Source organism: Nomascus leucogenys, chromosome 13 (assembly GCF_006542625.1).
Source record: "Nomascus leucogenys isolate Asia chromosome 13, Asia_NLE_v1, whole genome shotgun sequence".
Lineage (NCBI taxonomy): Eukaryota > Metazoa > Chordata > Mammalia > Primates > Hylobatidae > Nomascus > Nomascus leucogenys.
In genome coordinates, this window is record NC_044393.1 from 106,811,177 (window position 1) to 106,824,357 (window position 13,181).

At 40.4% G+C, this 13,181-nt stretch overlaps 1 protein-coding gene across 3 annotated transcripts in view; it reads right to left on the minus strand.

The window, feature by feature from the left end:
• Positions 1–13,181, minus strand: part of NCAPG2 (non-SMC condensin II complex subunit G2) — a 79,470-nt gene that overhangs the window by 3,068 nt on the left and 63,221 nt on the right. For 2 of the 3 annotated variants that reach the window (XM_030826374.1, XM_030826375.1), the window contains 3 exons: positions 11,982–12,085; positions 11,038–11,138; positions 9,808–9,907 (listed from right to left, as the gene is read on the minus strand). In XM_030826374.1, coding sequence (XP_030682234.1) covers positions 9,808–9,907; positions 11,038–11,138; positions 11,982–12,085 — 305 coding nt within the window. Of the gene's footprint in view, positions 1–9,807; positions 9,908–11,037; positions 11,139–11,981; positions 12,086–13,181 lie in introns of those variants that run through there. The other variant, XR_004033047.1, reaches the window with a different exon arrangement.

A 13,181-nucleotide genomic window follows, 5' to 3' on the forward strand; every position in this document is an offset into this window, starting at 1 on the left:
TATACTGTTATATTAGGGAATAATGACAAGGAAAAGTCTGTTCATATTCAGTACAGGCACAACCATCCATTTTTGTCCCAAATATTGTCAAACTGTGGTTGGTTGCATTTACGAACGTGGAACCCATGGATACGCAGGGCCAAGCGTTCTCATTCACCATGTAGTAAAGAGCTACTCACACTGACCTAAGTCTAGACTGGCAACAAGTGTGACTCTTTATCGTTCTCCTTTAGTAGATGAGCTAACTGAGGCAGAAGTGGTAAAGCAGACTGCCCATGGCCACTCAGCTGGGACCCAGGACATTTTTCTCCTGCTGCTGGAACACCACTGCAGCACTAAAAAGATACTCCACATACTTCAAATTTACTCTTTCTTCTATTACCTGAAGAAAGAACTGAATACACTATGTAAACCAGAGAAATAAGAACTACTAAAGAACAAATGAAGAAAACAAAATGAAGGAATTTTAAAGTTGGAAGGGACAGTGACAAAAAGCTTAGACAAAAAGCTCCCTGGGCCAGGGTTCTCCTGATGTGTAACAAGACACGCAGACCAGACGATGTACAAGTCCCCTCAGCACTAACATCTGTAAAATGTGTCAAACACCAGGACTCAAAACTTCGCCACCTTTCCTTCTGTCTATGTCAGGTTAGGATCACATGTTGGTGATCACAGCCACAAGAAACACAGCAGAATCAATTTTCTGAGAAAAACAATAAGATAAAAAGACAGTGTCTGTATTTATTAAAGGGTGGTTTTATATATGAATACTTTTAAATTATCCACACCAAGTTCATTGGGTATGGATGATAGAAGCATACCACTAAATAAGCTATAAAAAGCATCCAGCCTCAAATTCGTTTAAAAAAAAGACTGTTAAAATTAAAGTGGAATAAAATGAATTGATATTCATTTATCAATACCTGATAACAAAAGAGAGGCCACTTTTTCAGGGAGTACTCTTTCCCTTCAAGGTTTAATGTTGGCACCTACATTATTGTACTATTAAAGTTGCCTGCAAGTAGAGGCACAATTAATATTGGCAAGTCATTTGCTTGTAATATGATTAGTGGGGAAAATTCATGAGGTAACACAAACCTTAAGAAATATATTATTTATATTTGTAATTTATTTCAAATTACAAATTTATTACTATCTTGATACTATTTATGAAAGCAATAAATTTAACATACTTGACATTTAAATGCACCAGTGCATTGGCAAATGCATGTTGTTTCTCCTCAAAAAATGTCCAGTTTACAATATGCTATACGGGATGAGCCAATTAAAATGCAATGAGATGCCGATTTTTATTAAGCACCCAAAAGACCAGTCAACAGAATACTAGCCCTGAAAACTAGATTAGTTGTTAAGAAAACGTGCACTTTTAAATCAAGCTCCACTGCCTAAAACATTAATTGGAGCAAGGGGTTCCCAGATTCTTAAAGATGTTTACTTGCTTTAATGTCTCTAGTCCAACATTAAGTCAATAATATTTTAAAATACAGTCTTAAATCTTAATTGTTTATCTTCCATTAGATTGATTTTTCTTGTTTCATCAATTTGTCAGATTGATTTTTGCAGGCACTGGTTTCTCTACAGTTTGCTTCTTGCATATTTAATAAGAAGCCAGTATTTCACAGTCCCGACCTATTTATTTTCTAGGATGTTTCCTTCTTAAAGGGAGGAGCTCTTTTTTTCATCTGTGTATCAGCTTAGTAGAGAGGATGGCATGCAGGTGAATAATGGAGAAACAAAACGCTCCATGCCCAGTGTTCTGTTCATGTCCTTTTCCACATTGTAAGTTCTGAATTTCTCAGGTCTTTTCTTCTCTCAATGTAACTAACACAGTTCAAGTAGTTAGCCCAAAACTAAGTGTAAGTGGAAATGGAAGGCATTCCTAGTAAGAAACCAATGTTCCTCTTCCCTTTCATCTTCAGAATAGTATACACTATTCTATATCCAAATAAACCTTCCTTGGCAACATTATTTCCTTCTTTTTTTTTTTTTTTTTTTGAGATGGAGTTTCACTCTTAATGCTCAGGCTGGAGTGCAATGGCTCGATCTGGGTTCACCACAACCTCCGCCTTCCGGGTTCAAGTGATTCTGCTGCCTCAGCCTCCCAAGTAGCTGAGATTACAGGCATGTGCCACCATACCCAGCTAATTTTTATACTTTTAGTAGAGACGGGGTTTCTCCATGTTGGTCAAGCTGGTCTTGAACTCCCAACCTCAGGTGATCCGCCCGCCTCAGCCTCCCAAAGTGCTGGGATTACAGGCATAAGCCACTGCGCCCAGTCAACATTATTTCTAATAAAGAAAAATGCTTGGACTTTTGAGGTTGTTACTACATCCTGTGAAAACAATTTAACATTCTTACAGTTGGTAATTCTGGTCATCTTGTTTAATATTTGTGTCTGATGAACCACTTACATCATTGCCACTTATTTTCTGAAATGCACAAGTGCTCCTCTGTCATCCCCAAATCAGACCACTGCCCTAAAAACAAGCTCCTAAGGCCAATAGTCTATTGGGTTTCTTCTTCTTCTTCTTTTTTTTTTTTTTTTCTTGAGATGGAGCCTTGCTCTGTCGCCCAGGCTGGAATGCAGTGGTGTGTCTCGGCTCACTGCAAGCTCCGCCTCCTGGGTTCATGCCATTCTCCTGCCTCAGCCTCCCAAGTAGCTGGGACTACAGGTGCCTGCCACCACGCCCAGCTAATTTTTTATATTTTTAGTAGCGATGGGGTTTCACCATGTTAGCCAGGATGGTCTCAATCTCCTGACCTCGTGATCCACCTGCCTCGGCCTCTCAAAGTGCTGAGAGAGTTTCTTCTTAAAATGTATAGTTGCAAAGTCTAACCTGATTAAAACTAGCATAGTGGACACTCAATCATTCTTAGAATAAAGTACATAATTGAATGCATTTCATTCACTCAGTCACTAGGAGCCCAAACCCACCCACCTGCTTTAGTGCCCAGTTCAACGTCCCATCACCATGGGGTGCTGGAAGGTCACTGGGGAAGGAGGGGACTTTCTCCAGGTTTCCGTAAGGCCCACCTTTCTCCAGCAGACTCTGACAGCACAAGCAGCACACCAGACAACTACCCCCACAAGCCCCCACCCGATCCGAGCCATACACAGGAGCCTGCAGGACTCAAGAGAGCAGGCTTTCCAGCTCTGGCTCCAGCAGCTCCCCCAGCACCTTCCCTGGGATGGCTCCACATCCCCCCGGCCCACCACCCACCCAGGTGAGTGGATGTCCTCAGGTCCCACAGAAGGCCGCTAGCAATTTCTTCCATGTAGGAAGCCAGGTCTCCCTGTCGGGGTGGGGGGGCTCCTTCCTTGGCGGTGCTCACCTAGGATTGGAGGTGTTGGAGGTGTTCTCTTCATCTGCTACTCCTGTATTCTCTAGAGTTCTCTTTAACTCTCACTAGCCAATAACCCACCGTGCCAACTCCCTATAAAAATCCCTGACACTCAGCTGGGCACGGTGGCTCACCCCTGTAATCCCAGCACTTTGGGAGGCCGAGGCATGCGGATCACTTGAGGCCAGGAGTTCAAGACCAGCCTGGCCAACATGGTGAAACTCCGTCTCTACTAAAAATACAAAAATTAGCCGGGTGTGGTGGTGCATGCCTGTAATCCCAGCTACTCGGGAGGCTGATGCACAAGAATTACTTGAACCTGGGAGGCAAAGGTTGCAGTGAGCCAAGATCACACCACTGCACTACAGCCTGGATAACACAGGGAGACTGTCTCAAAAACAAACAAAAAAATCCCTGACACTGAGCTTTCCCTATCCGAATCACTGCGTGGTTTTGGTCTCCTCCTGGAACCTGACAAACACACAGAAAAACATTGTTTTTTGTTTGTTTGATTTTGAGACAAGTCTTGCTCTGTTGCCAAGACTGGAGTGCGGTGGCACAATCTCGACCCACTGCAAACTCCGCCTCAAGCAATCCTCCCACCTCAGCTGTCCATGTAGCCGGGACTATAGGCACATGCCACCACACCTGTCTAATATTTGTATTTTTTGTAGAGATGAGGTCTCACTGTGTTGCTCAAACTGGTCTTGAACCCCTGAGCTCAAGCAATCCACCCACCTTAGCCTCCCATAGTGTTGGGATTACAGACGCGAGCCACCATGCCCAGCCAACATTGTTATCTCAGTACCTGACAAAGTGGACTAAAGAGAGACCCTTTATTAAAATAAAAGGGTCAATTAAGAACATACAGCATTTCTAAACTTACATGCACCTAATAACAGGACCATAAAATATATAATGCAAAAGCAGTCCTAAATAGGATACTTGGACAAATTCACAAGCATAATGAGAAATTTAACACAAGTCTCTGTAGAATAAGTAACAAAAAATCAGTAAATACCTAGAAAATTTGAGGTAACACAATTAACGAACATGAACTGAGCAGGTGGCACTCCACCTCTCTAAAACACACACTTCTATGCACAAGCACTCACAAATGCTATGTGTGAGCCACAGAGCCAGTCTCAGACACACAATAAAAAAAGACAAAATGGTGTTAAAAAAAAGAAATGGTGTTAAAAGCCACAGCAAACATAAACATCATATCAAGTATAAAACCACACACACTTTGCTCTTCATCTGGACAATGCCCAAAATTATACTGAGGTGTTGGGGTGGGCTGATACCTTCAAACAGGGAGAGAGGGGCCATGTTCAGGAGGTGTATTCCTTGCTTTAGGTGGTGACTGAATGTTTTTTTTTTTAAGACAGGGTCTCGCTCTGTCACCCAGGCTGGAATGCAGTGACGTGATCTCGGCTCACTGCAGCCTCAACCTCCTGGGCTCAAGCGATCCTCCCACCTCAGCCTCTTGAGTAGCTGGGACCACAGGTGCGTGCCACAATGCCCAACTAATTTTTGTATTTTTTGTAGAGACAGGGTTTTGCCACATTGTCCAGGCTGGTTGCAAACTCCTAGACTCAAGCAATTCACCTGCCTTGGCCTCCCAAAGTGCTGGGATTACAGATGTAAGCCACCGCACCTGGCCTGTGACTGCATTTTATGACAATTAATTCAGTGGTACACATATTATTTACATTCTTTTCCATATGTATATCTCAATGAGTAAATTCTATTCTATTAAAATTAATAAACAAAGAAAAACCACAAGCCATTTTGTTAATAAATTTAAAAATCTAGACCAATGCAAGAAATTGTAAATTACCAAAATTTACTCAGCAGTAACAGGAAATAAGATCCAACTACTAACATAAAAGAAATAGGGAAAAGTCATCCCAGATTTCTGGGGGTATGTTGTCCCACAGCATCAGATGTAATTTAAACTGTTCCACAACACTGAAAAGGGAGAAGTTACCAACTAATGCTGAGAGCAAAACTGGCAGAGGTCCTACCGAAAAAAACAAAAACAAAACACTACAAAACAAAACAACCAACAACTATTTAATCTTATTTCAAACCTAATGCAAACATTCTCAAATAAAATATTAGCAAACAATTCAAAAATGCGGCTGTTTTGATAGAACGAACTATCCAAGAACTGTGAGACAATTGTAAAAGGTGTTAACATGTGTAATAAGAATTTCAGAAGAGAGAAAGGAACAGAAGAAATATTTCAGACAATAATAACTGAGAATTTATCCAGGAAGCTCAGAGAATACTGAATAGAATAAACGCCAAAAAAAAAGAAAGAAAAAAAGAAAACTACACCTAGGCATATCATATTCAACCTACAGAAAAATCAAACAAAGAAAAAGTATTGAAAGAAACCAGATAGGGAAAAATACACCTTATCTACTGAGGAGCAAAAAAATAATTATATCCTATTTCTCAGATACCACATGAGCCAAGAAGAGAGTATAGGGAAATGTTTAAAGTACGGAGAGTGGCCAGGCACGGGGGCTCACCGTTGTAATCCCAGCAATTTGGGAGCCTGAGGCGAGTACACCACTTGAGATCAAGAATTCGAGACCAGCCTGGGCAACATGATGAAACCCTGTCTCCACTAATACAAAAATTAGCTGGGTGTGGTGGCAACATGCCTGTAATACCAGCTACTCAGCAGGCTGAGGTACAAGAATCGTTTGAACTTAGGAGGCGGAGGTTGCAGTGAGCTGAGATCACACCACTGCGTTCCACCCTAGGCAACAGAGCAAGACTCTGTCTCAAAAAATAATAATAATAAATTAAATAAAGTACAGAGAGAAAAAAATTGATCAACCTAGAATGATACACTACATAACATTATCCCTGCAAAGAAATAAAGTAGAAGTAAAAGACTCTCTGACAAACCAAAATTAAGAGAATTTGTTGCCAGTAGACATGACTTGAAAGAAGCATTAAAAGAAGTTCTCTGGAGGGAAGGAAAAGAATATAGGTCAGAATTTGGATCAACACAAACAAAGGAGAAGCATCAAAGAAGGAGTAAGTGAAGGTAAATAAAAACTTTTATTTTTCTTATTCTTAAATGACCTAAGATGTAGTTTGTTCAAAATAATAATAGCAACAATATATTCAATTATGTATGCTTATGTCTGCTTATACCTAAGCAAAATGAATGACAGCAACGATATAAGGAAAGAGAGGCAAGGATTAGGATTATTTTGTTATTATAGGGTACTCACCCTACCTGTAAAGCGGCATAGTGTCATCTGAAAGCAAACGTGGATTAGTTATAAATGAAAACTCCAACTCTAAAGCAACCACTAAGAAAGATAAAAACAAATAAAAATTCCAACTCTAAAGCAACCACTAAGAAAGGTTAAAAAAAAAAAAGTATTAACTGATATGCTAGGAAAGAAAATGGCATCATAAAATGTTCAGTTAAAACTACAAAAGGAGTGGAAGACAGAAATAGGAACAAATAACAAGGGGAACAAATAGAAGACAATAACAAATATGGTGGATATTAATCCAACTATATAAATAATCACTTTGAATATGGTATATATGCACCAATTTTAAGACAGATTGTCAGAGAAGATCAAAAAACATGACCCATTTATATACTGTCTATTAAAAAACCACTTTAAATATAAAGACACATATAGATAAAAATTACATTAGCTGGGTCTGGTGGTGTGTGCCTGCAGTCCTAGCCAATTGGGAGACTGAGGCAGAAGGACAGATTGAGCCCAGGAGTCCAGGAGTTAGAGCTCAGCCTGGGCAACATAGCGAGTCCTCATATCTTGAAAAAAAAAAAAAAAAAAAAAAAGGAAATGAATGGAAAAAGATATACCCTGCTCATTCTAACCAAAACAAAGCAGGAGTAGTAGTATTAATTTCAGGCAGAGCAGAATTCACAGTAAGAAGAATTATCAGAGATAAAGAAGAGCATTACATAATGAAAAGATGGTAACAATCATCAATGTGTGGGCCTAACAACAGAGCATCAAACTACGTGAAGCAAAAACTGACAGAACTGCAAAAAGTAATAGATAAGTCAATTATTATAGTTGGAGACTATAACACCCTCTATCAGATCCAATAGGTAGAAAATTAGGAAGGACATAGTTCAGCCCAACAACATTGTCAATTGGATATAATGGACATCTACAGACTACTTCATCCAGCAACAGTAGAATACACATTCTCCTCATGCTCACATGGAACACTCACCAAGAGAGAACACATTCTGAGCCATAAGACACACCTCCACGAATTTAAAAGAACAGAAATAATACAATGTCTGCTCTCAGGCTACAATGGAATTAAAACAGAAATCAATAACAGAAAGCTGGAAAAATCCCCAAACACTTGGAGATTAAACAATGCAACTAAATAGGTCAAAGAGGAAATCACAAGAGAAATTTAAAAATATTTTGAACTAAATAAAAATGACAGCACAGTTTATCAAAAATTTGTGAGATGAATAAAATGAAAGCAAGAATGATGGAAAGGCCAAACATGGTGGCTCACACTGGTAATCTCAGAACTTCAAGAGGCCACAGGAGGATTGTTTGAGCCCAGGAGTTCAAGGACAGCTTGGGCAAACATAGTGAGACCCTACCTCTGCAAAAAAATTTTTCATCAGCTGTGCATGGTGACACACTTCTGTAGTTCTAGCTACTTGGGAGGCTGAGATGGGAGAATCGCTTGAGCCTGGGAGGTTAAAGCTGTGATTGTGCCACTATACTCCAGCCTGGGTGACAAAGCAAGACTCCATCTCAAAACAAAAAACAAAACAAAAGAAAAACTGATGGGAAGAAAAAGGACAAAAAGAGAAATAGAAAAAAAAAGTTTTTTAATGTGGGATGAAGCAGTGCTTAGAGGAAAATTTATAGCACTGAAAGTACATATTAGAAAAGAAGAAAAATCTAAAACAATCATCTAAACTTCCACCTTCGGAAAACAGAAAAAGAAGAGCAAATTAAATCCTAAGTAAGAAAAACAGAAACAGTAAAATCTAGAGCATAAATTAATATACTTGAAAGTAAGAAATCAACAGAAAAAAATAGAAACCAAAAGCTAGTTATCTGAAAATATCAATAAAAATTGATAAACCTCTAGCCAGGCTAACTAAGCTCTCCAGCTTCCAGAGTAGCTGGGATTACAGAAGCGTGCCACCACACCCGGCTAATTATTTTATTTTTATTTTTTATTTTGATTTATTTTTTTCAAGACGGACTCTTGCTCTGTTGCCCAGGCTAGAGTGCAGTGGTGCAATCTCAGCTCACTGCAACCTCCACCTCCCAGGTTCAAGCAATTCTTCTGCTTCAGCCTCCCAAGTAGCTGGAATTACAGGCACCTGCCACCATGCCCAGCTAATTTTTGTATTTTTAGTAGACACAGGGTTTCACCATGTTGGCCAGGCTGTTCTCAAACTCCTAGCCTCAAGAGATCCGCCTGCCTTGGCCTCCCAAAGTGCTGAGACTATAGGTATGAGTCACCGTGCCCAGCCTAATTTTTGTATTTTTAGTGGAGATGGGGTTTTACCATGTTGGCCAGGCTGGTCTCGAACTCCTGGATTACAAGCGTGAGTTACCGTGCCCAGCCTACAAACCAAATTTTCTAGTGAAGTGAGCATTAAGTGTATTGTGTCTATAGAACAGGCTGACAGTCTATAAAAAACCACACTTTGGAAGTTTATTCACAAATTAGCAGTTTCTGATTTGGAAAACCTTTCTCCAGAGGAAGTAGCTATGCAGAGTGGCTTGTTTCCCAGGCAAAGGTGAATTTCCTAGTGCAGAGCTTTACAACGCTTCACCTATTTAGCTCATAAAATAGCAAGAAAAAATTCTTTGTGGTTGATCTAAAAGTCAAACACAATTCAAAACCGAGTCTATGGTAAAATGCAGTGCATACCAAACAGCACACAGCAGCAAAAACACCCAGCTGGAAAGCAGCCCTGCGAATACACTGGTAGCCTGTAGGCTGTGCGTAGCAATGGGCTGTCCAGCAAGGGGGAAATTACACACATCTCAGAGGCTCTGGAGGGACCACCCATCCCCATGTGGATATTTGTCCGCTAGATGTCTATCCTTGGGAAACGCCCATGGTTTCAATAATGCAGCAACCACCAAAAACAATGTCTGATTTTAAAACCAAATAAAATAAGTTTGTATGCCCTCACTTTTCTACAGTAGAATTTTGCAAATGACAATTTTGTTTTGTTTTTGAAGACACAATTAGTAAGTAAATTAAACATAAGCTAAAGGTCTTTGCCAACAGAAACGTTTCTCTCCTTACAGTCCCCAGTCTCCTAACCACTTGGGTGTAAGCAGCAGAAATGAAAACACAACCTCATGCAGACCCAAAGAAGAATGAGCAGTTTTAGATGATCACATCTGGTGAATATCTCTGCTTTACCTTTCAATGCTGTCCTCTTCCAAAGTAATTTCCATGAATGTCTTTAGTTTTCTGTGAACAGTGGCTGCAACCTCCCTCACTTTTGAGCTTTTATGTTTACCTGGGAAAATTATATTAAAAGACAGAAAAGATTTTAACATCACTACACAAAGACAAACACTCTGCTACACATGTGGTACAACTTCCCTAAGCTGGGCCTCCCTATCCTTCCCTTTGAGGTAACCTACATACTGACCTGCGGAATAGTAATTCTCCCTTCTATAGGGATGTTGTAAAGATCAAACAAACGTTTACTGGGAAGACGACTTCAAATGGACCTCACCCCATGAAGCCATGAGAGGAAGGATTATGTCCATGCCAGCAAACCACTCCTGTTTCAGAGTCCTTCCCCTGTTTAACTATCACAGGTAGTTAAGGATGTATTAAGGGCAAGGCACCTGGCAGCATCCAACATCCATCCTCAACATCCTCCTGGTGGTGATCTCAATGCAGGGGAGTCCCTGAGGGAAGTCTTTTCTTATGCCCAACCTGGGTCAAACTAGTTAAGGAGTATTCTTATCAATCTGCAGATATCCTATCCATTTAGGCTTACAGGGAGAGTTTGTTTCAATAGGAGCACTCCCTATCTACAATGTATCATCTTTGAAAATAATTTCAACATTAGTAAAACTGAGCAAATAATACAGAAAGGTAAAGGCAGTCACCCTGCAGGGATGTTACTACATTTTATACTGAGCTAAGCATCTTATACATATCTCCAATTATTTTCCCAGTACTACTTGAACTGGTTGGGATATTCAGAATAGGCAAGGCTAAGGCTTATGAGAAATAGTAGATAGACCAAATATTAACACCAAAATATCCATCATCAACCAAAATAAATTCAGATTTTAAGATACAGGTAACACATCAAATCAACTGAAATTCAATGCTGAGGCACAGAGAGGAACACTTAAACAGGCCTAGTGGCAAAAGGTGAAAATGAACAGGACCTCCACCACTGAAGAGTGAGCAAGCTGATATAAAAACAGATGCAGGGTGGGCTAAGGAGAGGAAGCCCAGGTGGACAGCACTGTGTCCAGCACATGAGAAGGCAGGGAGTGGAAAGGCTGGGGGACACCTGAGCTGGCCAGGAGTAGCCGAGTGCAGGGGCTGATCCCCAGCATCCCATGACAGCACCTGTGAGGTGCACCAGCCACCTTCCAGATGATGAAGGGGAATGTAACCAACCTGCATTAATAACCAGGATAATATGCACAGCAGCCGTGAGGCACACAATGCCTTCAATATCATTAGAAGCCACACAAGCCTTTAATTCATCCAAAAATGACCTGCAAAAAAATCAACAAACATCAAAATTACTGTATCATGTAGACCCTAATACATTATAGCAGAAGAAGTACAGCCAAGGTTCAACCACAACCACAAACCCCAGTTTGCAGGGGACATGGGAAGCTGACTGAACTCACCCCATGCTTTTCATGGAGAGTGTGCCAGATTGTACAGTGAGACATTAAAACCAGAGGATGCTGCTGGGAACAGGGATGCTGTGCTGAGTGAAAAAGGCTACTCTGTATACCCTCAGTGCACACAAAAAAGATTTAGTATGTTGTTAAAAGATGACTCATAGCTGCTAAAGACGGTGCTTTTAAAAGTTTTCATTGAATGTATCTGCTATTAAAATTCGACAGGTACCAGACATCTGCAAAGCAATTCCCTCTGTAACCTGTCAGCCCTGCATGCACCACAGCAAACCCTGCAATTCTGATCAAGTGACATATGGACTGGAAAATGAGTAGCAGCTGCGTGTTCAACGAAAATGGCACTGGTATTTAACCTTGTCAAGGGTTTTGAAAGCACACTTGGTAAGAAGTATTTTACTAAACATTAACATTCTATGTTCTCCCTTAACTGAATTTAAGTTATGAGAAGCATAACTAACCAGAGACTACTTAGATGAATATTCTTTAGAGAAAGTTAGAATTTTTCTCTGTGTAAGTTTAATGTAAATATTTCTAATTACTGATAAAATAGAGAAAAAATTATATGAAACATTTTTCTCACAGAAAAGAATGTAGCTTTGAAAAACTTGAGAGTAAAAGGAATACAACAAAAGCTGCTGAGAGCTTACAGCCACGATGAGTGTTTCAGGACAGTGAAGAGAAAGTGATTACCTGACCACATTCGAAGACTTTATTATTATTCCTATTAAACACCTTGAAAATGGTGGAAGATCAGAAAGATGCTCTGGAGGGGTAAGCTCTTCTATGTCAGAAACCTAAAAAAGTTCCAGATCAGCAAGTTGTAAACGGAGACTAGGCTTACTTACTTGTAAATTACATTGCTTTGGGTTTTCTTCAACACCTAAGAAAAACTTTCCAGAAATTCAAAAAATTATATTTATTAACTGTTGAAATGTCTACAATAATTATGAATAATCTATTATTATAAACATAAGTGTGCTGGGTGTGGTGGTTCACACCTGTAATTCCAGTGCTCTGGGAGGCTGAGGCAAGAGGATTGCTTGAGGCCAGGAGTTCAAGATCAGGCTGGTCAACATGACAAGACCCTGCCTCTATAACCAAATTTTAAAATTAGCTGGGCATGGTGGTGCATACCTGTAGTTCCAGCTACTTCGGAGACTGAGGCAGGAGGATCACTTCAGCCCAGGAATTTGAGGCTGTAGTGAGCCATGTATCATGGCACTCCAGCCTGGGTGACAGAGCGAGATCCTGTCTCAATATGACAAAATAAATAAATAAATAAATAAAATAAACGAAAGTCCTTATTCAGTGAGACAAAAATAAAGAAAAACAGACATATTACTCAATGAGTCTTTCATCAAAAAATCTTTATTTTGTTATCGTCTACTGTAAATAATTGCTTTTATGCTAAATAAATTTAACATTGTACTCCTGTCTAAATCGGCGTTTCTCAATCTCAGCACTACTGACCTGACCAGCTCGTTCTTTGGGGGATTGGGGGGCTGTGCTAGGTGCTGTTGGAGGCTGAACAGCATCCCTGGCCTCCACCCACTCAATGCCAGGGGCACGTTGCCCACCCCCTCACCCAGTTGTGCCAAACAAAAATGTTCCTACACATCACAGTGGCCCCTGCAGGGCAGAACCCCACAGTGAAGTAATGTAAGTTTAGAGCCACAAGCGCACCTGCCTGGACCTGTGCTCTTAATTATCAGCCTTGTGAGCTTCAGTGAGCCTTTCACCATGAATTCCACATGCTCCTCAGAAAGTCCAAGTGCAGAATTCCTGCTCCAGGTGGAAACTTATGCCTTTGTTTTCCACCTGTAATAGCTGCGACATAAGTATGCCTATCTTACCCCTGTATCTCTCCACCACTGTGTTTGGCCCGATTCT